This window comes from Marmota monax, unplaced genomic scaffold (assembly GCF_021218885.2).
Source record: "Marmota monax isolate L192 unplaced genomic scaffold, Marmota_monax_Labrador192_F-V1.1 WCK01_AAM20220418_F8-fsc00024, whole genome shotgun sequence".
Lineage (NCBI taxonomy): Eukaryota > Metazoa > Chordata > Mammalia > Rodentia > Sciuridae > Marmota > Marmota monax.
The window spans coordinates 10,067,197-10,093,824 of record NW_026695224.1 but is presented as its reverse complement, the minus strand read 5'-3'; the positions used below and the strand labels follow the sequence as shown (position 1 = coordinate 10,093,824).

General features: G+C 40.3%; 2 protein-coding genes across 3 annotated transcripts in view; one reads left to right on the top strand and one right to left on the bottom strand.

The window, feature by feature from the left end:
• Mt4 (metallothionein 4) overlaps nt 1-9,344 on the bottom strand; it is a 44,301-nt gene extending 34,957 nt beyond the window's left edge. The window contains exon 1 of the mRNA XM_046435139.2: nt 9,210-9,344. The gene's annotated coding sequence lies outside the window, so the exon portion shown is untranslated. The remainder of the gene's footprint in view (nt 1-9,209) is intronic.
• Nucleotides 1,808-26,561, top strand: Bbs2 (Bardet-Biedl syndrome 2). Of its 2 annotated transcripts, none has more exons than XM_046434577.2 (17): nt 1,808-2,119; nt 6,507-6,734; nt 10,681-10,806; nt 11,022-11,084; nt 11,919-11,996; nt 13,698-13,802; nt 13,884-13,970; nt 16,758-16,893; nt 17,127-17,266; nt 18,140-18,284; nt 18,370-18,541; nt 18,904-19,033; nt 21,116-21,184; nt 21,742-21,879; nt 22,498-22,610; nt 25,202-25,350; nt 26,091-26,561. In XM_046434577.2, exons 1-17 carry the CDS (start codon nt 2,003-2,005, stop codon nt 26,195-26,197), a joined length of 2,103 nt encoding a protein of 700 aa, XP_046290533.1. In that variant the 5' UTR covers nt 1,808-2,002; the 3' UTR covers nt 26,198-26,561. The 2 variants fall into 2 exon arrangements, with proteins under 2 accessions (XP_046290533.1, XP_046290532.1); XM_046434576.2 differs by having other exon boundaries at nt 21,116-21,247.
• Nucleotides 26,562-26,628: the final 67 nt, after the last annotated feature.

Sequence of the window (26,628 nt, the reverse complement as noted above, 5' to 3'; positions counted from 1 at the left end):
TCAAGAGCCCCAGCTCTCACTCTCACAAGGCTGAGCCAGTAACCCCTGGTAGGCCATGGCAGGCAGAGAAGAGTCCAGGACTCCTGGCAGGAGAGGGTCAACTCTGGGTCCTTCTCCTTGAAGGAAAACCTTTAAGTCCCCTGCCTGGATTGGTGCTTGGCAGAAAAGTCTGGGGGTTTCCCTATCCTTCTGGGAGCCTTGCTGATCCTAATTGGAGTTGTGCTCCAAAAACTCAAATATACTCTATTGTGTGAGGCCAACCTTACGGGTGACTGAGTTACACTCCCCAGCTGGGTGCTGAAGCACTCAGTCACAGAAATGGGTGTGTCTTGCTACAGCCCCATGGGTGAAGCTATGCTCACCTGTTCCTTTGTAATACAACCCCTTGCCCTGTTTAGGATAGAATCTTCCATGGAAGGGCCTTGTGTGTGTCCCCTCCTCTTACTGTGCCCTTGGGTGTGGCCTACCCGGGTGTCAAGTCAACCTGCTGACAGTGGACATCATGAAGATAGACTCAGCCTCCTGAAACCTGACCCCTTGCCTCATTTGAATAGCTTCTCCTCAATAAAAGGGGTCAGGGCGTGCTCTCTCTCTCTCTTTAGACCCTTAAGGTCAGAGGAGCCGTCACAGCGACCCCAAAGAAAAAGGTATTTGTGTCTCTTGTGTGGTTATTTCGTGCAGCCCAGTTAGCCCAGTTTAATTAGAGTGACCCCTGAGCCTTTTAGTCGCGAGAACAGAAACCCGGCACTCTATGTAACAAATGATGTGACTGCTGGAGATCTGATGAAGGTTCTGTGTGGCTACTTCCTAAATATGAGAATGGCAGTGACAGGCCCCCCAACATGAAAAATGTTCAATATATCCTTTTTCACTTTCTTTGATGAAATGATGAAAAAGAACAATAATATCCATTGTTGATTAGAATATATATAATATTAGTATTTTTTTTCTAGTGAATTTCTTTTTTTTTTTTGACTTAGGTGTTTACTAGGCCCCCACATGACTCCCTGGTGATGTTCAACCCAAGCCTTCAAAGATGGAAGGGATAAGAGTATCTTGGAGATCTTCGTGTAATCTGTTAAAGAGGTTGGATTTTCTTTGATTGAAAATAGGGAGCCAATTTAGATGTATAATGAGAGGTGGTGATTCTAGGCACAGTTGGTGCACACTAGTAATCCCAGTGACTTGGGAGAGCAAGGCAGGAGAATTGCCAGTTTGAGGCCAGCCTCAGCCACTTAGGGAGACCCTGCCTTTAAATAAATAAATAAATAGAAAAGGCAATGTAGCTCAGTGGTAAAATGGGTTCAATCTCAATACTGGAAAAGAGAGGGAAAGCGAGACAGTGCCGGGGTGGGGTGGGGGGAGAGGAAGGAAGGAATGATGCTAAAGTTTTATCATCTGCAAAATGGACTAACCTCATAAGGTTATAGTAGGATTAAGTGAAATGATCATATAAAGCACTTATAATGGCAGCTAGAAAATGGTCAATAAGCTTTAGTGATGCTGTCATGTCCTGTTAGAAGAGCAACTGAAAAGTCATAGACCACCTGGGTCTGCAGGCTACAGACTGGTTGTGCTGGGAGGGGACGCCTGCGGGGATGCACTGGCTCAGATCCGGCCACCGCACACACCTGGGTGGAGTTGAACCTCAAACAGGCAAGTTACAGCAGCCAAAGACGTGACTGCTCTTAGGAGAGAACATAGCTCTGCTCCTCCGCGGCGCGATCCACCGCGCAGCCGCACTCGGAGTGAGGCGGTGCCTGCGCAGCCGCACTCAGAGCGGGGCGGTGTCTGCGCAGCCTCAGAAGCAGTTGGGTGGGTGCGTGTAGCTGCGGGAACCGGCGGCGAGGCGTGCGAGCTTGGTTTGGGGCCTTTTCGCCTCCGGCCCGAGGCATCGGTGGCTGGGCGGGTCTTATTCTCGGGGCTGGGCGGGTCTTGTCCCCGCGCCCCTCGCCGGCCTCGGGCGCCAGCCCACTACCGAGCCGCCGCCGCCGCCACCATCATGCTGCTGCCCGTGTTCACCCTGAAACTGCGCCACAAAATCAGCCCCCGCATGGTGGCTATAGGGCGCTACGACGGGACTCACCCGTGCCTGGCGGCCGCCACCCAAGCGGGCAAGGTAACCGCTCCCACCCGCTCGGAGCCTGGGCCCGGCGTCCCCGAGACCCCGCCTCTCGCGCCGGCCCCGCCCCGGCCCGGGTTGCCTGGCAACCTGTCGTAATCGCAGCGTAGGGTCCATCCTGCCAAGAGGAGTAGGGAGTTCTGATTGTTTTCTGATTGTCAGGACATTGGTGGCGTGCCTGGACGAAAAAGGAGCTTAGGGAAGGGAAGTCTTCAAAAGGAAAAGGGCTTGGCTAGGATTAGCTCTAATAGCTGACCCTAGAATCCAGCCCGGAGCCTCTGCTTGTCGCTTGGAACTCCTTGCACTCTCACACTGGTTGGGAGAAGAAAGAGAAAGGCCTATAGATATCCCTGAATTAAATTCAAGTTGCTCTGTGTGTGTGTGTGGTCCTGAAGATGGAAATCAGGGCAGGCCCTGTACCACTGAGCTGTATCTCCAACCCTCAAATTGCACTTTTGATCCTTGCTCAGGTATATGCAGAGTTTTCCCCATAATATATTAGCTAAGCATTATGTGCTTACATATGTGCCAGATACTCTGCAAGAGACATGGTCATTCAACAGTCATCAGACTTCAACTGAACACCTCTGTTATGCTAGATTCACGGATGAAATTGGAATTCCTACTTTAAGAAAGCTTAAAGTGTAGAAGGATGTCAAACAATGTATAGATCAAAGCCCAATATATTGGTGGAGCCATGCTCAAAATACATGAAATACAGGGTAATACAAGTACAAAACCTTATTACATTAATTACCTCAGCATCTTTGCTACAAGATTAAGGGTAGTAGCATAGCACAGATGTGGTGGATCCTGGCTCCATTAATTGCTTCATGACCTTTGGCAAGGTACTTTGTAGTAATTTAGGGTCATGAGGATTAGATAAGTTAATACATGTAAAACACTTGTCATATAGGAAGTGGTCACTAATTGTTACCTGTTATTTTCTTATTGTGATGCCTACCTTGCTGATTAGATAATTCAGGGAGGTTCAAAGCAGCGCCTGAAGCCACTCAACTGGAAATTGGTGAAATGAGATTATAGTGCATGTTCTCTGACCCAGTGTGCATTTTATAGCTAACATTTATGTAATGATTTATAGCTTTCACAACATTAAATAAAAACTTTAAATACATGTTTTGTTACATCATATGATATATATACCTTTGGATACATAAGTAAAGAGTAGTGATTCCCTTCCATTAAGGAGTAAAGCACTTAGTGCAGGGTCTATACATGACGTTAGTTGTGGGAGGCATTAACGGATCCCCAAACGAAATTCACATTAGTCCTGCTGTAGGTGAACAGTGCCTAATTTGAAGGCTTATCATGCTTGGCAGAGTTTTTAGCTTTTCAGGTGCAGTGGTTAATGTGACAGACAAGTTTCATCCCTCTGGAGTCTATTACCAGAATTACTTGTGTGTGCGCGTGTGTGTACATGGGAGGGAAAAGAAGTGGGGGATGGGGATGATAGGAGCTTGCTATTTTAGATGGGGTAGTCAGTGAGGCCTCTTATAACATTTGATCAGAGATTTGAAGGAGATGAGGAGACAAGCTCTGTATATGTGGAGTAAGTGCCTTGCAGGCAGAGGGAGTAGCGAGTGTAAAGGCTTTGGTGTGTTCCAGGATGCAAGGAGGTTGTGGGGATGGAAAGGAATGCCGAGGCCCTGAGGTGAGCAGGGCCAGCCTTGCAGGCCACTGTAAAGACCTTTGTTTTTATACTGAGTGGGTTGGGAAGCCACTGAGGGTCTCAGTAAAGAGGGTGATAGGATTTGCTTTATGTTTTAGGTAAAGTGATTCTGACTGTCTGACTGGTATGTGGAGGATGTACTGGGGACGCAGGGAGTGTGGAGTGTAGGAGTGGAAGCAGGGAGCCAGGCAGGGGTTCTGTGGAAGCCCTCACATTAAACTGTGACCTAGAGCGGGAGGCAGGGACACTTGATTCTAGGACTGTTTATGAAGATGGCAAACAACAGAGGATCCCGTGCTCTGTGTAATTGAGTACTTTGTTTTTATAACTTTAAATAAATCTGGAAAGTTCTAATCTTTTATATTGAGACTTAAAAAATAATTGGTGATATCTTATGATTCACATAACATGTAAATGTAGTCTTTAAAAACAAACATTCCTGGCAAGGCTAAAGCCTACTCTGACTACTAGGGCCTTCATTTCTAGAAACAGAACTTTGTCATATCTTGGCCTGAGCAAGCATATTTTATTTATTTATTTTGAAAAACTTGTTTTTTTTCCCATTATCTGGGTGTGAACTTGTGATTCTCCTTTTTAGCCTCCCTAGTAGCTGGGATTACAGGCACATGTCATGGCACCTGGCAAAGGGTATTTTAAGAAGGGGTTCCTTGCAATATGAACTTAGTGTTTTCCTCTGGGAACATATTTTCCCTCACCATAGAGCTGGTGGTGTGGGAGGGATAAGTTCAATTTACCTTTCCATCAGCTAGAACAAATGATTTATGAACTTCAGCCAGTCCTTTAAGAATCTACAAAATAGGGAGTAGTCCATTTGTCATGTGACTGAGCTTGGCTTTTCCTTGTCTGAAGGGACAAGTAGTTCTCCCTGGGCATTCGTATTTGTGTGTGCAGAGAACAGCAAGAGAGGAACAGGGAAGAACTCTGACTCTTTGGATTCTTGTTGACTCTTGGCAAAAATCACACTCCTTCCATTCTGGTTAACAGTGAATGTGGGAGCCAGGAGTAGTGGGGCAACCCTGTAACCCCAATGGCTTAGGAGGCTGAGGCAGAAGAATTACAAGTTCAAAGGCAGCCTTGGTAACTGAGCAAGTCCCTAAGCAACTCACGGAGATCCTGTCTCCAATTAAAACATACAAAAGGGCTGAGGATGTGGCTCCATGGTTAAGCACCCCTAGATTCAATTCCTAGTACCAAAAAACAAAACAAAACAAAACCCAATAACTGTGGGTCCCATAAGTTCTTTCTCAGCAGATCTAACTAATAGAAGACTGCAAAGATTCTTCTGTTCAGAACTCTTATAAAAGGAAGTGTGATGTGGTTAGAGCTTGGGGTCTAGAGTGTGACAGGCTTCATGTTTTCACCCTGTCACTCATAGTCTTGAGACCTTGGGAAAGGACCTTCTCTCCTCTGACCTTGTCTGTAAGTTAGGGGTTGGTGTGAGGATCAAATTCAATTAGTGTTTGCAAAAGCATAATCACACAAAAGAGAACACGAAGGTACTGTTCAGCAGCTGCAAATGTTTTCTACATGTTTCTAGTCAATTCTTTTGAAAATTATTTTTTGTTGAGTGTGCTACTTTGTGTAGTTAATAATTTAAAATTAATACTCTTTGGATTTATATCAAAGAAATTAAGTATTTATTTAAAATTAGTGAATTTGAGAACCAGAAAGAGCCCAAGGGATTTCTAGTCCAGTGGCTTCCATCCTTTCTTTTATTGTATTGGCCCCCATGTAGTTTTTTTTTAAACAAAAACCTTTATTTTATTTATTTATTTATGTGGTGCTGAGGATTGAACCCAGTGCCTCACACATGCAAAGCAAGCACTGAACCACTGAGCTATAAACTTAGCTCCATTTTTTTTTTTTTTTAAATTTTGAGACAGGGTCTCACTGAATTGCTGAGGCCAGCCTTGAAGTTGTGATCCTCCTGCCTCAGCCTTCTGAGTTGCTGAGATTACAGGTGTGTGCCACTGTGCCTGGTGACAAGACATTCTAATATTTAACAGCTTTTCACCTCAAACCCAGTTACCCACCTTGAGAGTAGTTTCACCCCTTCTGAGAATACATTTTTTCTACTCCAAAGCTCCTTATCAGAGATGAAACCCAAGGAGGTTGAATGACTTACACAGTCACTCAGATGATTATATTTATGAAATTGAACCTGTCAAGTTTGATATCTTTGGGCAAATTAATTCTCTGTCTTACTAGTACAAACGATGAAAAACTCTTCAAGAAATTTGATTTCTATGACACAGTTTAAGTTCATAAAACATTTTCAAACTACTAGACTAGGTTAGAAAGTAAAGTTATTAGGTGTTTGTACAAAGTATACTAAAAGAAGTGTCTGTTCTGCTTTCTGTGATCTTTTGGGTGTGTAACAATCCTACTGAAGCTGGAAGCAGCTGCCTGTGGGTGGATGGGGGAAAGGCTGGTCTGTGAGTGCTGAAGTGTCCTGCCCTGGTGAGCGGCCGAGCCTTGCCTCGTGTTCTTCACAAGGCCAAGAACCTCCAGATTTCCATAGTTGATAATGACTGAGGGTTACCATGCACAGAACTGGGTGTGAGCATTCTAAGTTTTGTGAGAGATAAAAGTGACTTGTTGTTAATGGTGATATCTGTTAATAACCTAGTTTTTTGATATTTTAAGGGAATGTAATTAACTGTTTTTGCTTAGGTTTTTATTCACAATCCTCACACACGGAGCCAGCATTTAAGTGCATCCAGAGTCCTCCAGAGCCCCCTGGAGTCTGATGTTTCTCTTCTCAACATTAACCAGGAGGTCAGCTGCCTGACTGCAGGAAAGCTGAACCCTGAGCTTGGCTGCGATGTCCTTTTGGTGGGGACACAGACGAATCTTTTGGCTTACGATGTCTATAATAATTCAGATTTGTTCTACAAAGAGGCAAGTATACCCTTTATAACCATAAAATTCCATTACCCAATGCCCAACAGTTTTTATGCTTGAAGGAGATCACGTGTTTATTTTAGTTTGCTTATTTTGTGGCTGTTATAGTGGAGTTAAACAACACAGGGAGTTTTCTACTTACATCTTTCTGTACTTGGAACTTATTTGGTCATGGTTGGAATCACTTGGTGACACCCACCTGGTCTCTAGAGGTTCATCTGTGACAGCACCATCTTTCAATACCTATTGAGAATTCAGCCAGGAGTGGAAGCCAGCAAGCAGGTCTCCTGGTGGCCTTGAGTTGCAGTTTAGTACAGTAGTTTGTAGGAGAAACCCTGACTGTAGTCTGCCATCTACAGGCTGCTACTACTTCAATACCCAAAATAACTCATATTTGTTATAGGAAGTATAGGGAAACAAAAAGGAAAAAAAATCCCCATAGTTTATTGACTCAGAAGTAACATTTAGTTCTTTGTTTATCCAGGTATTTTTGTTTAGTATATGTAAGTACACCTTTTTTTTTTTTTTTTTAACAAAATGGGATCATACTATATACATGCAACCTTTTACTTTATTTTTTCCTATAATAGCTTTATTAAAATATAATTCACTCACCAGATAATTTACCTATTTAATAGGTATAATTAATTGGTTTTTAGTTTATTCTGAGTTTAACATCCATCACCACAATCAGTTTTCATCCGGTGATTCAACCCAGGCCTTGCACATGCTAAGCAAGTGCTCTACCACTGTACTAGATCCTAACCCCTTTTTTATAGCTTTAAATTTTTTTTTGTTTTTTTAGTTGTAGTTAGACACAATACCTTTATGTTATTTATTTTTATGTGTTGCTGAGGATTGAACCCAGTGCCTCGCACAAATTAGGTGAGTGCTCTACTGCTGAGCCACAACCCCTGCTTCTTAACCTCTTTTTTAAATTTTATTTTGAGACAAGGTCTTGCTCAGTCAGGCTGGCCTTAAACTTAACAATCCTCCTGCCTCAGACTCCCGAGTAGATGAGATTACACGTGTGTGCTACCATGCTCAGCAATTTTAAACATTTTTTATTACTTCCAAAAGAAACAAACCCCATACCCATTAGTAGGTATTCCCATTTTCCTTTGACTTGCTAACCTTAGGCAACCAGTAATGTTTTCTGACTCTGGAAATTTATGTATTCTACACATTTCATAAATATGGAATCATATAAGATGTGGTCTTTTGTGACTGGCCTATTTTTCTTAGTATGTTGTTTTCCAGGTTGATACATGTTGTAGCATCTACCAGTACTTCATTCCTTTTTATGGAAGAATAATTTTTCATTGTATGTATATGCCACATTTTATCCATTCATGAGTTAATGGGCATGTCAATTCCTGGCTATCTAGTCTTTTCTTTTATAATTTATTAGGAACATCTAATACTGTAAGGTCTACATATCATTCTTTTTGATTACTATAGGTCTATATATCATTCTTTTTGATTTTATAGTATTTCATTATGTTAATATATATAATTTATTTTACCTGAAATTTATTACTGAACATTTATGTTATTTTCATTGTTTATCTGTTATAAATATTACTAAGATAAGCATATATATTGTCACTTTTCTGATTATTTCCTAAGGATAAGTTCCTAGAAATGCAAATGCCTTTTTTATATTTTTTAAGGAGATAAGGTGTACATATAGTGAAATGCATAATCCTTAAGTTCAATGAATTTTGATCCCTATAACCAACATCCCTGATAAAAATGTAGAACATTTCTGTCACTTAGAAGATTGTTGTGTCTTACAGGGAAATGGATGGCATTAGAGCAGATTATGCTAAGTGAAGCTAGCCAATCCCTAAAAAACAAATGCCAAATGTCTTCTTTGATATAAGGAAAGTAACTAAGAACAGAGTAGGGACGAAGAACAGGAGAAGAAGATTAACATTTAACAGGGATGAGAGGTGGGAGGGAAAGGGAGAGAGAAGGTAAATTGCACGGTAATGGAAGGAGACCCTCAGGGTTATACAGTGGAGGGGGTAGAGAGAGAGGAGGGGAGGGGAGGGGAGAGGTGGGGAGGGGGGAGGGTGGATGATGGGAAAGGCAGCGGAGCACAACAGACACTAGTATGGCAATTTGTAAATCATTGGATGTGTAACTGATGTGAATTTGCAATCTGTGTATGGGGTGAAGGTGGGAGTTCATAACCCACTAGAATCAAAGTGTGGAATATGATATGTCAAGAAATTTGTAATGTTTTGAACAACCCACAATAAAAAATTAAAAAAAAAAAAAAAAAAAAAAAAGATTGTTGTGTCTTATTCCAGCCAATTCCTGTTCCTCATAGACAATCACTGTTCTGATATCTGTTGGCTTAGACTTTCCTGTTCTGAACTTCATACACATGGAATCATGTAGAATGTACACTGGTCTCTGGCTTCTTTCACTCAACATACCTGCGAGAGTTGTCCATTGGCTTACCTGATTGTGGAGACTAGCAAGTCCAAAATCTGCAGGGTGGGCCAGCAGGCTAGAGATCCAGAAAAGAGTAGATGTTGAAGCCCAAGTCTGAAGGCTGTCCGTGGGCAGAATCCTTTCTTTCTTGGAGGAGGTCAGCCTTTTTTCTACTATTCTTTCAGTTGAATGGAGGAGGCCCGCCCCCATTATGGAGACTGACCAGCTTTATTCAGTCTACTGATTTAAATGTTAATCTTCTCTTAAAAAAACCCCTCACAGCAATATCTGGAATACTGTCTAACCAAACATTTGGGTACTGTGGCCTACAGATGTTGATGCATAAAATTATTATCACAAGGACTCAGCTTATAGTTGAAGAATCAGAACAAATTAAAGATATAAATGAAAAAAAGAAGAAGAAACACAATTGCTGAATTAAAAACCTATTTTAATGAGATTTTTTAGAGATTGTTAAATTACTTTCTAGAAAGGCTACTATTTTTCTACCCTGCCCTTAGAATATAAGAATATGTATTTTAATATATTCTAATATATAGAATGTATATTTATATTATATATTGATATTATATATATTCTAATATATTCTAATCAACAATGGATATTATTGTTCTTTTTCATCATTTCATCAAAGAAAGTGAAAAAGGATATATTGAACATTTTTCATGTTGGTTATTAGTATTTTTTTCTAGTGAATTTCTTTTTTTTTTGACTTAGGTGTTTACTATTTTCTTATTTGCCTTTTGTTAAAAAACAAAACTTTAAATATAAATAATTTAAAAATAAATCTTATATGTTACAGTTAATTTTTTTCCAGCTCATTGCTTATCTTTTAACTTTTTCTCCCCCTTTGCTAACTTGCCATTTAACAGTTTTAATTTCTTATGATGTCTTTCTTTATAACCAGTCTCTTCTTTATGTTTTTTCTGCTTAGTTTTAACATAAGTAAGGATTATTTTCCTGTGCAATAAACAGTATTTACAAAGTTGTCTTTGATTCTTCCATAGATAAGGTATGTTTATGTAATATATTCAAGAATTCTGGAGAGTTGGACTAGAGGGGTTTCTTTTTTTATTATTATTTATACTTTCTAGTTACTTTAAAATGAGAAAGACTACTAGTAAGAGAATTGGGCAATAGTATTAAAAATATTTCCATCCAAAATGGTAAAATAAATTACAAAATTTGGATATTTAAAAGCATTGATCCTCTAGAGAATTTGTGCTCTAGAACTTGGTGATCCTGGGGAGCCCTGGATTATTGTAGTGTCTTATGGTGTGAGAGCAGGGCTCTGAATTGACCTTGGCTCTCTGCTCATCCTTGCAGAAGCCACAGTGGCTGCCTAGTCAGGAGACCATGTGGATTCTCCCAAGTGATGACAAAGGAATTTGAATATTTGAATAAAAACACAGGTGTATGTTACCTCCAATGTGCCTGCACATCACTGTATTTGAGATTATGTGTCTTGTCTTCTTAGGTAGCAGATGGGGCAAATGCCATTGTACTGGGGACACTGGGAGATATTTCCTCTCCTCTTGCCATTATTGGTGGAAATTGTGCTCTGCAGGGTTTTGACCATGAAGGAAATGATCTCTTTTGGACGGTATGAAGAACTTAACATTCTTTTTGGCATTTTTACTTTCAATTTTATTTAACCATTGACTGTACTAAATAATAAAACATAAAATAGAACAAAATTTGTAATGTTTCACAAACATTAAAAAAGGGTGGTTTGTATAATCCTCCCCTTCATATTGCTAGTATATTTTGATTGAATTTTTAATAAGATGATTTAATGATTTTTGGTTTCATTTTTAGGTTACTGGAGACAATGTTCATTCCTTGGCCTTGTGTGACTTTGATGGTGATGGAAAGAAAGAGGTATGTGAGGGAGAAGATGATACTTTGTATGTTGAGCTAAATAAGTTGCCCCTGATGGTGACATTAGTGTGGAGAGAAGTCTTAGTTTTTCATGCCTGATTTTGGAGCTCTGTTACCTAAATGATGAACTTACTGGCCTCATTGGTCTTTTTCCTCTCTTTTGAACAATAAATCACTTGTCAACTAGATTGAACAGTACATCTAATACAAAGGTCATGGCAATTGATCAAGGAAGTTTTAAAAACACAGGAGAGAGAAGGCAGAACAGTTAGAGGGGAATCTGTCATATTTAAAATCTTGTAAATTGCTTCTGATGTTCTGAAATCATATTAATAAGTAGTTTTCAATTTTGGCCCACTTTTTCAGTAATATAAAAGTTTTAGAGATTGTTTCTTAGCTTTTTAAATTATTCTAATAATTACTCAAAATTAGCTTCTCGAGCAGTCAGTGCATGTGAAGGGCTATTTCAGGCACTAACTTAGTCCTCTTGTCCATGGACACTTGGCTCTTGTGTTTGAAACAGGGTCTCCCTCTGCAAGCAGGGAAGGTTGCTGAACTAGGGAACATTTTGAAGTACAGGGTAAAAGAACATGTCTGGCAAGATGTGCCTCCCACATGGAAAGATAAAATGTAGAGTAGCTACTTTTTCTTCACTGAGTCTGTTGACCCTCAACCCTGCCATTAGAGAGGATCTTCTTGAGCATTAGATTATTGGAGGATTGGGACTCTTGGATGGTGGTAGCAGCAAAGTAATATGCAATCTTTGTTTCATTTATGGGAATTTTGCTGTGTTCATTTCCTGAACTAAATGTATATGGTTTCCCCTCACTTTAGCTTCTTGTTGGATCTGAGGATTTTGATATCCGAGTTTTTAAAGAAGATGAGATTGTGGCAGAAATGACAGAAACAGAGGTAAGAAGTACCACCTTAGCCTTGGGCAGATCAAGCAACAAACCTAACATCAGATGAGGGTGCCAGGGCATCTTTTTACAGTCCAGAGGGTTTTAGGATAAAAACTTATTTAATCATACTATATGCTTTATATAATCACAGTTATTAAAATGTAAACTGATAGCTATGGATAGAGAAGAAACGAAGGAGAGAAATTAGTGCTACAAGTAGTGGTGTGGACAGGTGTGTCTGTGCAAGGCTCCTGTGGTATAAATATGTGCTTTTCCAGAAGGAGGGTCCTTACTGTTCATTAGGCTCTTGAATGGACTCATAACCTCCCACCCCCTAGAGCCACCCCAAACAGCTGGAGAGTCACTGGCCTGAAGGTGCCGTGTCCTCCATTTTTGTATCTCTTTCATTCTAATTTACAGTTAATCTTTTCCCATTGGTAGAAGTCATTCAGTTTTGCTTTCTTTAGATTTCTGTTGTTTGTCAATACTGGATGTGAGGAGAGTGTAATTCTTTGAAACACTTTTCAAGGAGAGGAGACCTTGAAATAGAGCTAGAGATTAGCAGGAACTTGTTGCCCCTCAAGTCCACAAAAGAAAGAGGCAAATGAACTAAAGAAATACTAAAGGATCTATGAAATCTGGGGCTGAATTTATGAAAATATGGACTTTATAAAATTGTTCATCTGTATAGCCAATTTCCTCTCCTCTTGGTTTGGTTTTGCTTGCCATTCAAATATCTTTTCCCAGATCAGCAAAATCATGATTCATTTGGCAGTTGAACAGTGCTGAGTATTGCCAGGAGAATGCCTTGAGCTAAATAATTCTGGATTCCTACACAGTACTTCGTATTCAGAGTTAAGTGGAGTGGGTGGTTTTGTAGAAAAGCTGTAGGTGTAAAGGAAATTACATAACTATTCTCTGCTTTATACAATTTATTTCTTAATATCTCTTGTATTAGGGCCAGAATTAGAAAATAGATCTGCAGGATCATAGATATCATTAGTCTTTGGATTTAACTTGAAAGTATAATTTTGTTTAGTATCTAAAATTTTATCCTTTTAAGGATGTTAAATCCTTGTTGTAGTCCTGTAACTATTTCTGTATAATATATACGTTCTGTATATTGTTACATACTATACAAACCCACTTACTCCGATTTTCAGTTTTGAAAGGATTATACTTATTTTACTGCAAGCAAACAATTATGTCATAGAAAGAAAAGTGTAAATGTAAAAATTAGTCAATTGTAGATTAGAATTATTTTTAAAATTTAGACTATAGTAGTAACTATTTGTACTGGGGTTGTGGGTCAGTGGTAGAGTGCTCGCCTAGCATGCCTGAGGCACTGGGTTCATTCCTCAGTACCACATAAAAATAAAATAAAGTTATTATATCCACCTACTTGTGATTTGCCTTAGCTTCCCAAGTAGCTTGGATTACATGTGTGCACACTACCACACCTGGCTCATATTCTAGTTCTTGTGTACTTGAAGTATATATTCCTTTTGGGACAAGGTCTTTCTAAGTTTCTTAGACCTCACTAAGTTGCTGAGGCTGGCTTTGAATTTGGGATCCTCCTGCCTCAGCCTCCTGAGTCTCTGGGATTACAGGTGTGCACCACTGCACCCAGTGGCATATAGTTTCAAAAACTATACTTCTTATTAAATTGAACCTTAACAAAAAGATGTGGTTTATGTGTTATTTTTTGCAGATAATCACTTCTCTGTGTCCCATGTATGGCAGTCGATTTGGTTATGCCCTTTCCAATGGCACAGTTGGAGTTTATGACAAAACAGCTCGATACTGGAGAATAAAAGTAAAGCCAGCTTCTGCTATTCATGCACTTTATATTTCAGTATCAGAGACTTCTGTACTAATTATTGAAATTCCCTTTCAGTCCAAAAATCATGCCATGAGTATTCATGCTTTTGACCTTAATTCTGATGGAGTGTGTGAACTGATAACCGGTTGGTCGAATGGGAAGGTGAGTGTAAATTAGCGGTTTGTGTGTAGTTCTAAGTAATAACGTTGTGATAAGGGCTGCAGACCTAGAATTGTAACACGGAAACAACCCTGACTTCCTTGGCTGGGTTTTCAGATTTAACCTCCCAATCTTTCCACACTTTTCTTCCTGCTACATAGTGACTATCCTTTTAGCCTTGTAAGCCCTGCTTGAGAAAAATCTCCTGGGGGGTTCTTTCTAAATCTCTTCTTTGAAAGAAGGAAAAGCCATCAATCAGGTTGCCTGTAGGTATAGGCCAGTTGGGGGGGTGGGGTTAATCACATAGTAATAATGAACTGTCTGAATAGCTCTTTCCTAATAAATCTTTAACACTGACTGAAAACTTAGAATTAATGAGAAGAATCAGGTTAGCATATTGTTTTCCCAGCTATCACTTCAAAGTAAAACCCCTTTTTCTTTCTTTCCTTTTTAAGCTCAGATCAGAATTTCTTAGTCTTTTGGCAAGTCCAGATTGTCAGAAACTGTCTCAGGAGCTGCCAGGTCTCCATGGATACTGTGCCCTTGCTTTCTTCTCTGTCAGTGTTGGGCTGCCTGGAGGGGATCAGCTAGTTCGTCTTTTGTCTTTCTTTCTCTTTACTTTGGGCCAGCACCTCCAGTCTTTCTGTAGTGTTACATAATGAACAGGTTCTAAAAAGTTATTAGGCTGTTCCTGCTCTTCTTCTTGGGCTTGTCCTTGGTGTGGGTATTCAAAATCATAAGTGAAGGCTGTGTCATTGTTTATTAAGAAGTAAAAGTCCACAAAATGGATGTCTTAATTTATGTGGGCTGTTTTAACAAAATACTACAGACTGGGTGGCTCGTAAAAAGCAGAAGTCTATTTCACATAGCTCTGGAGGTTGGGAGTCCAAGATCAGGGTGTGGCAGATCTCTGGTCTGGGAGGGCTGCTTCCTCACGGTTGGTTTTCTTCTTATTGTGGCCTCACATGGTGGAAGGGGTGGAGGTCTTTCAAGGACTGTCATGAGGGTATTGATCCCAGGCATGAGGGCAGGCAAATTTTGGGGAGACACAAACATTAAAACCATAGGAAAGTACTATATTCTGGGAGAATATAAATTATGATTGATTCAAGAATTACAAAACTACTTAGACTTGAGAAATTATTAAAAGTTACTTCTAATTATACTTTGGACCTAGAGTTTCATAGTTTAATTCTTTCAAAATTTTAAGGATTTTTTTGTTATACAGTCTGTTCCAAAGCATAAAAAAAGATAAGAAAATTATGAAATCATTATATAAGTGGAAAAACTGATTATCTACACTTAACACAAATAGTCTTGAAAAGGCAAATAAACAGATGCAACTTGTGAATACAGGAGTAAAAATACTAAAAAAAATACTACTGGCCTGTTAACTTTGTCTTTAGTAGGTTGTTTTTTGAGTTGGAGGTCTGTCCTCTCCTGCAGGACAAAACTTCCCTGTTGGATAAGCAAAAGAAGAGACTATCCACAGAAGGACTTATTTGTAGTCCTTCTCAGCTGCAAACTTAGTAATATGGCGATGCAGTGCTAAGGCTATTCGATAGCTAGGCTTTCACAGGGAAGAAGTTCAGTTCAGCCCCAGTTAGAGGAGTATTTTAATATGCTCAGAGCTTTGGTAAAACACCAGCATTCCTTCCTTCACAGGATTTGGTCATCATAATCTTCAGGCTTACCTGATGTTGTTAAAATGACACAAATAAGCCGGACACAGTGGCTCACATGTATGATCCCAGCTCTTTGGGAGGCTGAGGCAGGAGGTTCACAAGTTTGAAGTCAGCTTCAGAAACTTAACTAGACTTTGTCTCAAAATACAGTACGAAGGACTGCCGGTGTAGCTCAGTGGTAGAGCACCTAGCATGTGTCACTTGCCTAGCATGTGTACAAGTCCCTGGGTTCAATTCCAGGTACCACAAAAAAAAAAAAAAAAAAAGAAAAAGAAGTTACATGCATATATACCCTGGACAAGGAGTAGTCTGTGACCTAAATAATTTTTTGGTTGCAAAGTTTTCCCTAGAAGAATGTAAACGAAAAGACAAAATAGTGAATGGCAGTGTCATTGAAATGACACTGGTTGCTCTGCCAGATATTCCATAGCTAGCCTTTTGTTTATGACACCGGTGTCCTTACCTGGGCTTAAATCATCATTTTGAGTGAGCATCCATGGTTGTTCTTTAGATGCCTTTGCTTCTGATCAGTCAGTTATTTATTTGATTTATTCCTGGGAGGAAGAGAACAATGAGGATAGGAGTACTGAGTCTGGGCAGTTGTGTGGAAGAGGACGCTTCACAGGGTCGTTGCAAAAGGTGGTATGGGAGGGGGACTAGGTGGTATGGTAGAGGACTGAGTGGTATGGTGGGGGACTGGCCTCGCTTGGCGTTTATACTTCAGATACAATGATATTTCGTATTCTTGGATTTCACGAAGGTAGGATTTTTATAGAGAGCTGACATGTGCCCTGTACCTATGTGCCAGGCCCTCTTCAAGTGCTTTACACATGTGAGTTCTTTCTGACCTCCTTAGGACCCTGGGAGGTCTAGGTGCTCTTCTTTCCCTCACGTCTGGTTATTGATCTTCACATGAGACCAAGCACAGAATGGTTAAGACACAAGGAGAAGCAGTCATGGAGAAGTCACAGACTTCGTGGAACACTTAAAGACTGCTTGACTGAATGACCTCTAAAGCTGGGTTTTATTTCAAAACCTTGTGCTGCTGATGGTGGTATTTTCAAACTGTGGCATAAGTGACTTTAAGTTCCTGTTTTATTTTTAGGTTGATGCTCGAAGTGACCGAACCGGGGAGGTCATCTTTAAAGACAACTTCTCTTCTGCCATTGCTGGTGTGGTCGAGGCGGATTACCGGATGGATGGCCGCGTACAGTTAATCTGCTGCTCAGTGGAAGGGGAAAGTAAATTGAGTTGGGAAAAATTCTTGAAAAGTCACTTTTTCAATTTGGTTGGGTCAAATGCCAGGAAATTCTACTCTAAAGTATTTATGCTGAGTTTTAATAAGTCCACATCAGTTGGGAAGATGAGAATTTCAGTTTTTGGTTTTTAAGAGCAACTAACTGATGACCTAAAAGTAGATGTGGCTGTACCTGGGGTGGTCCTCCGTCCAGTGAGTGTTTTTCCCTCTCTTCAGTCCGGGGCTACCTGCCAGGCACCACTGAGATGAGGGGAAACCTCATGGACACCAGTGTGGAGCAGGACCTGATCCGAGAGCTGAGTCAAAAAAAGCAGAATCTCTTGCTGGAACTCCGTAACTACGAGGAAAATGCCAAGGTAGGGCCCTGGGAGGGGGAGGCAGAATCTGAAATGCCGATACTGACCCTGAGGATTGGCAGGTGAAGAGAAGGACCGGGTAAGGGCTGGCCAGGGTGCGGGCCTCCTCCTGCCTGTCTGCAGAAGTGCAGGTTGCATCAGCCTCTCTGCCAGCGCCAGAATGATGAGGCCATGCATCTGTTGATCTAGAAATTCCACTTTCAGGCAGGTGATCTGTAGTAACATTTGTCAGGTGAATAGCTGGAAGCAACTGTTCATCAGTGACAGGGAGTATGTGCTGGGGAATTAATAGCTGTTCAAAAAATGAAGTAAATATATCTGGACTGATATGGAAAGGTATCTGGGTGTTATTAAGAGGAAAAAAAGCAAAAACAATATGTATAGAGTATTTCTTTTGTCATTTTTAAAAAACTATACATAAATTGATAACTAAAAAATACGCGTGTGTGTATCCACCAGCCTGGCTGGAGATGAGCGGGAGTGGGCTCTAGTTTATCCTGTCATATGTTACTGTGCTGGAATTTGGCCTATCAAGTGAGTTTTTTTTTTTTTTTTTTTGGTGGGCTGCTGGGGGTTGAACCTAGGGCTTTGTACATGCTGACATGTGCTTTACCACTGTCATTTTAAAGAAAATGAAAAGCATGTAAAAGGAACAGTGAGATGCAGGGGACCATAACGACAGAAAGGGCAAAGGGATGGGTGTTTCCCACAGGACCAGGTGGGGCAGAGGCACCTGAGATGAGTTCTCTCGTCCCTCAGACTCAGGAGTAGATGATGGGGAGTCTGTCCTTTGAAACCAAGCAGCCACATTATTTAAAATCGACATTAGTTCACTGTTTTAGTGACAGGTTTTGGTGGGTGGGTGTTTCCTAGGCTGAACTGAGCAGTCCACTGAATGAGGGCGATGGGCAAAGAGGCATAATCCCGGCCAACACCAAGCTCCACACTGCGCTCTCCGTCAAGCTGGGGACTGAGAAGCAAGCTGCTCACGTGGAGTTGTGCATCTCCACTTCCAATGGTGAGCCGGTGTTTGCAGTGGGCTGCCAGGTGCTGGTGCCGTCGCGGAGCAGGGCTGGAGCAGCTGTTTCTTCTCTTCCCTGCAGACACTATCATCCGGGCAGTGTTGATTTTTGCCGAGGGAATTTTTGTAGGTGAAAGCCACGTGGTACATCCCAGCGTTCACAACCTTTCCAGCTCCATCCGTGTCCCAGTTTCACCTCCCAAGGATGTCCCGGTGGATCTGCACTTGAAAACCTTTGTGGGTTACAGAAGCAGGTGACCCTTTACAAGTCACTTAGAGGAGGGCAAGGTTTTCCATTGTGCAGGCGTCCTCTGGGGCAGAGAAGACATTTGGTGGTTCCAACCCCCAGTTAGTGTTTCCCACAACCTATTATTTCCCTAATTTGAAATCTTTCCAAATTAGGAAAGTGCTGGGAATCAAACCCAGGGCCTCATGTACGCTAGGCAAGCACTCTACCCCTGAGCTACATCTCCAACCCCTAACGTTTTATAAATATATTTATTTGGGGCTGAGTAGGTATGTGGCTCAGTAAAGTGGTCACCTTATTTTCTGGACCTTGTGCTTTGAAATAACACTACACTCAACACTTCTCTTGTGTTCCTTTGCTTGGCCATAGCACCCAGTTCCATGTATTTGAATTGACAAGACAGCTTCCCCGATTCTCTATGTACGCACTGACCAGCCCAGACATCGCCAGTGAACCCGTCAGCTATGTTAACTTTATCATTGCCGAACGGGCACAGAGGGTAAGTAACTTGTGCTTTTCTTCAAATTGGAGTCCTTTAGATGTTACTTTGTAGAAAGGGGGAAATTATATGAATTATGTTGGTAACAGCAAACATTATTTGAAAGAATTATGTAGTGTGGAGGCTGGGATTGTGGCTCAGCGGTAGAGCTCTTGCCTAGCACTGGCGGGACCCAGGTTTGATCCTCAGGATCACAAAAAAATAAAGGCATTGTGTTGTGTCCATCTACACCTAAAAAATAAATATTAAAAAAAGAATTATGTATGTGATTTGGCTTGTAACGTGTAATAAAAATATTGCTAAAGTATCTTCTTTCACTTTGAAAAAAATACATTATTTGCATAATCCTTAATTACAAATGAATTCTTAACAGTTCTTAATTTCTCTCTTTCTTTTGTTATGGTCTTAGTGTGTTTGTCTTTTTTTTTTATATTTTTTAGTGGTAGTCGACACAATACCTTTATTTTATTTATTTATTTATATGTGGTGCTGAGAATTGAACCCAGGGCCTCATGTGTGCTAGGCAAGCTAGGCAAGCGCTCTACTGCTGAGCCACAACCCCAGCCCCAGTGTGTTTGTCTTGACTTAGTATTTTGAGAGGAACTTACATCAAGATGCAAAGAGAGAAGCTGGGTGTCCTGGTGCGCACCTGTAGTCCTCGTTAGGGGAGGCTGAGGCAGGAGGATAACTTGAGCCTAGGAATTCAGGGCCAGCCAGGGCCCAGTCTCTTCAAACACACAAAACAAACAAACAACAACAAAAGATGGAGAGTGGGACATGGAGTTGGGAGCATTGTTTGGGGTTTAACTGCTACCTTTTTTTTTTTTTTCCTTTTATGTGGGGCTGGGGATTGAACCCAGGGCCTTGTGCATGTGAGACGAGCACTTTACCAACTGAGCTATAGCCCCAGCCCTTAAATGCTACCTTAATTAAATTTTAAATAATCTTGGGAAGTTCCCCTCACCAGCCTGAGCCTCAAGTTCCTTATCTGTAAGTGAAGGTGTGTTGTCTACCACTCAGGGCCCCTGAGGATACATGAGTGGTATGGCGATGCCTTATTAAGTTGAAAGGACTAATAAACAGACTTCAGCTGTGGCCAGGTCTCAGAATTCTTGGTGAGGCTTTTTAATTACATGGATTCTCAGGCTCCTGTGTTGCCTGTGGAATCAGAAACTCCATAGGTGGACTCTTCCAAAGGCATCAAGGGATTCTGACATGGAATCTGTGTTGCAAGCCACTGTAAAATATTCTTAACACTAAAACTCCTCATGTGCAAGTGTCCTGTGTTTGAGTTGTGTGCGTGTATATTCTTCACTTGAATATCTTTTTTTTTTTTTTTTTTTTTTTAAGAATAGAGTAGAGGGTTGGGATTGTGGCTCAGGGGCAGAGCGCTTACCTAGTATGTGTGAGGTCCTGGGTTCGATCCTCAGCACCACATAAAAATAAATAAATAAAATAAAGGTATTGTGTCCAACTACAACTAAAAAAATAAATATTTAAAAAAAGAAAGATCTCATCATTAGTTTAAAAAAAAGAATAGAATGGAATAGTTTTAAGCTGATTACATTGTCCAGGATACACCCACAAAAGAGCTGTTGTATAAACAGAATTAACACTGTACTTCTGTCATTTGTACGTTGCATTTAAGATTTTGTCTAAGTAGAGAATACTGTAAAATCATGTTTTCTGGGGGTCAGACATAATCATGAATGTTACTTAAGAATATGTGTGAGAGCCGGGAGTGGTGGGGCCTGTCTATAATCCCAGCAGCTCAGGAGGCTGAGGCAGGAGGATTGTGAGTTCAAAGCCAGCCTAACAAAAGCAAGGCACTATGCAACTCATTGACACCCTGCATCTAAATAAAATATAAAAAAAGGGCTGGGGATATGGTTCAGTGGTTAAGTGCCCCTGGGTTCAATCAAAAAAAAAAAAAAAAAAGTAAAATGTGTATAAGGAGGGAAAAGGGAGTGTGATCAGTGTTCTCTTGTTAGGGATGAGGTATTTAAACCGAGGGAGAAGTTTTCCTTCTGTAATGAATGTACTTTAAAAAAATGAAGTTTGTTTAATTCTGCTATTTTTCAGATTGCTATATGGCTCAACCAGAACTTTCTGTTACCAGAAGACAGTAACATTCAGAATGCTCCATTTCAAGTATGTTTCACATCATTACGAAATGGCAGCCATCTCTACATAAAAATAAAACCTAGTGGAGAGGTACTGTTTAATGTCAAGGTCATTCATAGATTTCTCATGTGCTTTTTTAACCACTTGGTGCAAAGTGAGGCGGATGATTTCAGTGCCAAGATCATAAAACCAAGTGTTGTAACATAGTCTGTTAGTATTACTGTTGTAGACCCTGGGGTATAATCTAGAAGAGTGGTTCTCTGTCTCCCTCTTTCCTTTCCTTCACCCCTTTCATATACATTTTGGGTAGGGTTGGGATTACAGATGTTCATAAAAGCATTTTTTCAGTCTTTGAGTAGTCTTATCACTTATTTTATAAGGCTAGAGGATTGACTTTTTAGCTACCCACAGGAAATAAAAAATGTTTATAATTTCCTAAAGGATTAATAACCCTTATCTCATTCATTGCTACATATAAATATATGCTCAGAAATTGTGTTAACTATGGAGAAATTCATGTACTGATTCAGCCAAGTTTGCCTGTTGTCTGAGGATGCTAACCTGGCCTGTTTTTTCCTGGATAGATCACAGTAAATACTGATGATATTGACTTGGCTGGTGATATCATCCAGTCGATGGCTTCATTTTTTGCTGTTGAAGACCTTCAGGTAGAAGCAGATTTTCCTGTCTACTTTGAGGAGTTACGAAAGGTGCTGGTTAAGGTGAGGGTGCCTGGTGGCTGCATCTGTGAGAATGTGGTTTCTCCTAGTTTGGAATGTTTCGGTTAATGAATGAGGCCACAGATATACTTACGTGATAATCATGTTCTAAATAATTCTTGTAAAAAAATTGAACTAGTATTAGTATTGGAGACTTTAAAGGATTTCTTTTATAAGAGTAGGTGGCTATCTCTTGACCACCCTATTTTCTTTCTTTGGTTTAGGGGGACACTTTTAAAAATATACATCATATTAACATCCTCCTTTGCTAGCTCTTCATCTTATCTGGTTATATCTTCTTTGGTCTTCAGTTTATTGCTTTCCAAAAACCCAAGAGCAAACCAAGGAGGATTGTGATTGTCCCCAAAGTATAAAACCATTCTCACCTCAAATCCCTTAAATGTCTCTGTGTGTGTTGCTAGGCCTCAGTGCTGAAACACTTGTTGAAGAGGAGATGAAATGTTAGGAAGTATGATTGCAATTATGAATATATATGAAAATGGTATGAGTGGTCAGGGAAAGAAAAGGGCCTCTGCATGTAGTGGGTAGTGTCTTCCCAGTGTGTCTAGTTTTCAAGAAGTTTGCAAGACCCTTTTAATTCCTGATGTTCATGTTCTCCAGGTGGATGAATATCATTCAGTGCACCAGAAGCTCAGTGCTGACATGGCTGATAATTCCAATCTGATCCGAAGTTTGCTGGTCCAAGCTGAGGATGCTCGTCTGATGAGGAACATGTGGGTATTTGCCTTGCAAGATGAAACATGTGAGCAATGGAATAGCAGCTCCCAGATGCTGGGGTGGGGAGGGGGTCCTCGATTGATACAGTGATTTTGGAAAATAACTTGGCATTATTGGTAAAGATGAAAATGAGTATGCCCTAGGACCCAGAAATTCTGCTTCTTGTATATATCCTAGAGAAACTTGTGTACATATAAACTAGGATATTTATATAAGACTATTCATAAAGGAATAAGAATCCTATATTAGTCTGTTTTCCATTGCTACCAAAAAATACCTGAGGCTGGGTGGTGTATAAAGAAAAGAGGTTTATTTAGCTCATAATTTTGGATGCTGAAGTCCAAATAGTATGGCAGTAATTCTGATGAGGGCCTCTCTGGCTGTGTCACCTAATGGCAGATGGCCTCATGCCAGGAGTACCTGCAGGAATGAGATCACATGGAGAGAGGGGAAGCCAGAGAGACCAGGGAGGGGCCAGTATTGCTCTTCTATAACAACCCTCATGAGAGAGCTAACCAGGGTTCCACGAGAACCACCTAGTCCCTTCTGACTGAGGGCAGCACCGCTAATGACCTTGTACTAGGCCTCACTTAATAAAGGTCCTACCAGCTATTAACATCGCCACACTGGGTGCCAAGCTTCCAGCACAGACCTTTTAGGGACACAGATTATATCCCAACCACAGCAAATCCCAAAGTGGAAACAGTCTGAACTAGCCTCGGCAGTGTAGTGGATAAATGTGGTATATTCATACAGTGGAGCAGCGAGAGTGGGTGAGTGTCCCTGGCACAGAGCATGCCCAGATCTCACATACTGGATACTGAAAGAGGCTTAAAGAACATGTACAGAATGCTGATTTTTTGGCAGGGCATACTGGGGATTGAACCCAGGGGCAATTCTGCCACTGAGCTGCATTGCCAGCCCTTTTTAAAATTTTAAAAAGTTTTTAAGACAGGGTCTTACAAAGCTGCTGAGGCTGGTCTTAAACTTAATGATCCTCCTGCTCATTATTCTGAGTCACAGGGATTACAGGTGGCACCATCATGCCCGGTGCGTCCATTTATATCGTTTGGAAAAGGACAAGACTAAACTATATTTCCCAGGAAGCATACATAGATGATAAGACCATAACAAGGGACTTGGGATGCAGCTCAGAGATAGAGCGCTTGCGTGGCATGCCATGAGGTCCCTGGGGTTGATCCCCAGCACTGCAAAAGCATAAAGGGAGAGAGGAGGAGTATAATATAGTGTTTTCTTCTAGGGAGGAGAAACTGTTTACAAAGAACAAGTTGGGAAGCTTCTGGGATGCTGGCAACATCCTGTTTCTTGACCTCCTTAACAAGGGCTTGTTCTCTGAATTTTTCTGAATATGTAACATTGTACAATTACAAAGTTAAAAAAAAAAACAACAAATGCATGTTTAGCCTCTCTCTTGCTAAGGTGCAAAATTCATCTTCACAGTGAAATGTACTGAAGCAAATTCAGTAGAAAATGAGTAACAGGTGAAGTTTATGCATCTATTTTAGAGGTGAAAGTTCAACCAGGATGTTACTTGTGCTTTTTTTCCTGAAAGGCCTGAATTATTGGTAAATAATTAAAATAGTATTGCTCCGAAGTAAATAATTTTTAAAATGATTGTATTGAGTTGAAAATTTCAAACATACAAAAGTAGATTGAATAATTAATTATTTCCTTTATAGCACCCACTTAGCTTCAGTGGGCACCAGCTCTGGGCCACTGTTCTTTTCTCATCGCTATACTTACTCTCTTTCCTTCCCAGGCACTGCATTATTTTGAAACAAATTCTTGACATGGTCTAATTTCAGTTATAAATATGTCAGGCAGTAGGCCTTAAAAAAAATATGTGTAAAAGGGGCTGGGGTTATAGCTAGAACACTCACCTCACATGTGCAAGGCCCTGGGTTTGATCCTCAGCACCACATTAAAATAAATAAATAAGTAAATAAAATAAAGGTATTGTGTCCAACTATAACTAAAAAATTAAAAAGAAATGTATAAAAACCCCAATGCCATTAGCTCACTTGGAAAAATAAAAAATAATTTCTTAACGTTAAAAAAGATCCAGTCAGTGTTTAAAACATTGATAAAAATATGAAGATGAATCTGCTAACAATATTAAGAATAGGTCACTTTTGAATAATGAATATTAATTGGATCCTGAAATATAGCTCATCACCCTATTCACAGCACTATGGACTCAATAATTCTTAAATTTCTAAATCTAGAACAACCATGGACCAGTCACCAAGAAAGACCACTTGTCTTCTATTTATATGGAACAAATAGGATATTTTGATGGAAACTTCTCAATGTTTTCAAAGCAAACTTTAAAAACTGCCTCATTTTAATTAAAATACAGCTAAAAATGTGTATTCTCTCTTTTTTTAAATGGAACTAAGACACTGACAAGTGTTTCTTTTTCTGTGGTATTGGGGATCATCACATCCTGGGGCCTCAAGCATTCTAGGCTGGGGCTCTGTCACTGAGCTGCACCCCCAGCCCTATAGGGATTTCTAGGCCCGGCACAGTAAGATACAGTGATGTTAAATCATCTTGATTTATACAGGAAAACAATGAAGAATCGCTATATGGAACTCTATGATCTTAATAAAGACTTGCTAAATGGATATAAAATTCGCTGTAACAATCACACTGAACTATTAGGAAATCTTAAAGCAGTAAATCAAGCAATTCAAAGAGCTGGGCGTCTGCGTGGTAAGTCTTTTCTCACAGCACTGTAATTGTACTTTTTGGGGTGAGGATCACTGAATATGCTGGTAGCTTCCCTAACTCATTTTGGGGCCTAGAGTAGCATACCCTAATGCTGCAAAGGCGGCTCATCTCTTGAGCTTCTGTCCGTTGCTTGACATTAGTCTTCCAAAGGGAAAGAATCCTTCAGCTCCTTTTCTAAGATCTTTCTGCTTCCTCTAAAGAAAGACCTAGTGTTTATACCCCAAAGGACTATGGAGCCTTAAAGACCCAATTGGAAACAGAGACTGAAAATTAATGAGTTGAGTATCCAACTTAAAATTTTAGAAAAAGAACAATAGAATAAATCAAAGGAAGCAGAAATACAGGTAGATTTATATCTGAATTCTGTTTTGGGCCAGTGCTTTGACATCTTTATGATCTTACTGGATGGACGTGAGCTTTGATTCTTTTCTACTTTAGGTTTTATAGATTTGAGATGGTCTCTAGGTTTGTTTTGTGACCTATTCTTAATATTGTTAGCAGATTCATCTTCATATTTTATCAGTGTTTTAAACACTGACTGGATCTTTTTTAACGTTAAGAAAAAACGCCAAGATTACGGTTTTAGGGAGCATAAATTAGTAAAATTTGTTTATATGACTCTTCTCTACCCTAGTTTTATGTTGTTTTAAAACTGGCCTCTACTTGCTAATTCCACTTCTATTGTCTCGGGATGTACTGACTGTATATTCCTTCTCATACAGTTGGAAAACCGAAGAACCAGGTGATCTCTGCTTGTCGGGATGCTATTCGAAGCAACAATATCAACACCCTGTTCAGAATCATGCGGGTGGGGACAGCTCCTTCATAGAGAGGAGGAAATAGGGAATAAGTTTCTGGACAGAAGATTTTCCCTAACACTCTAGGTGGGTATGCTTTGGGTCACATCCTGGTGAACCAGGGTGCTAAGGATGCAAACAGCCTTGGTGAGCTATACAGGCTAAAGACAAGGCACTGCATCTGAGAACCATACTCCTTTTCTGTTTTTAGATCAATTGTACTTGCTAGATCTGTAGGAAGGAGGGCAAGTACATTTTAAATGTCAGGGCTTCAGAGTCCAGTTTTTGTTTACGTAAAGTCGATATATATTATGTTTTTTCCCCTTAAAATTGTAATTGAATTTGTAATTTTCAAATAGATTATCTACCTTTTCATTAAAATTAAAACATATTGGACTTGGTTGTTGACTGATTGCAAAATAGTATCAGAATTACAAAAGTCATTTGTATTTGGTGGAGAAGA

Excerpts from the sequence above, each read along its gene's own strand:
- Bbs2 (XM_046434576.2), top strand. The coding sequence starts at position 2,003 with ATGCTGCTGCCCGTGTTCACCCTGAAACTGCGCCACAAAATCAGCCCC. Across the intron at positions 11,997-13,697 it reads CAGAAATGACAGAAACAGAG|ATAATCACTTCTCTGTGTCC; the intron begins GTAAGAAGTACC and ends TATTTTTTGCAG. Across the intron at positions 22,611-25,201 it reads GCTCGTCTGATGAGGAACAT|GAAAACAATGAAGAATCGCT; the intron begins GTGGGTATTTGC and ends TGATTTATACAG.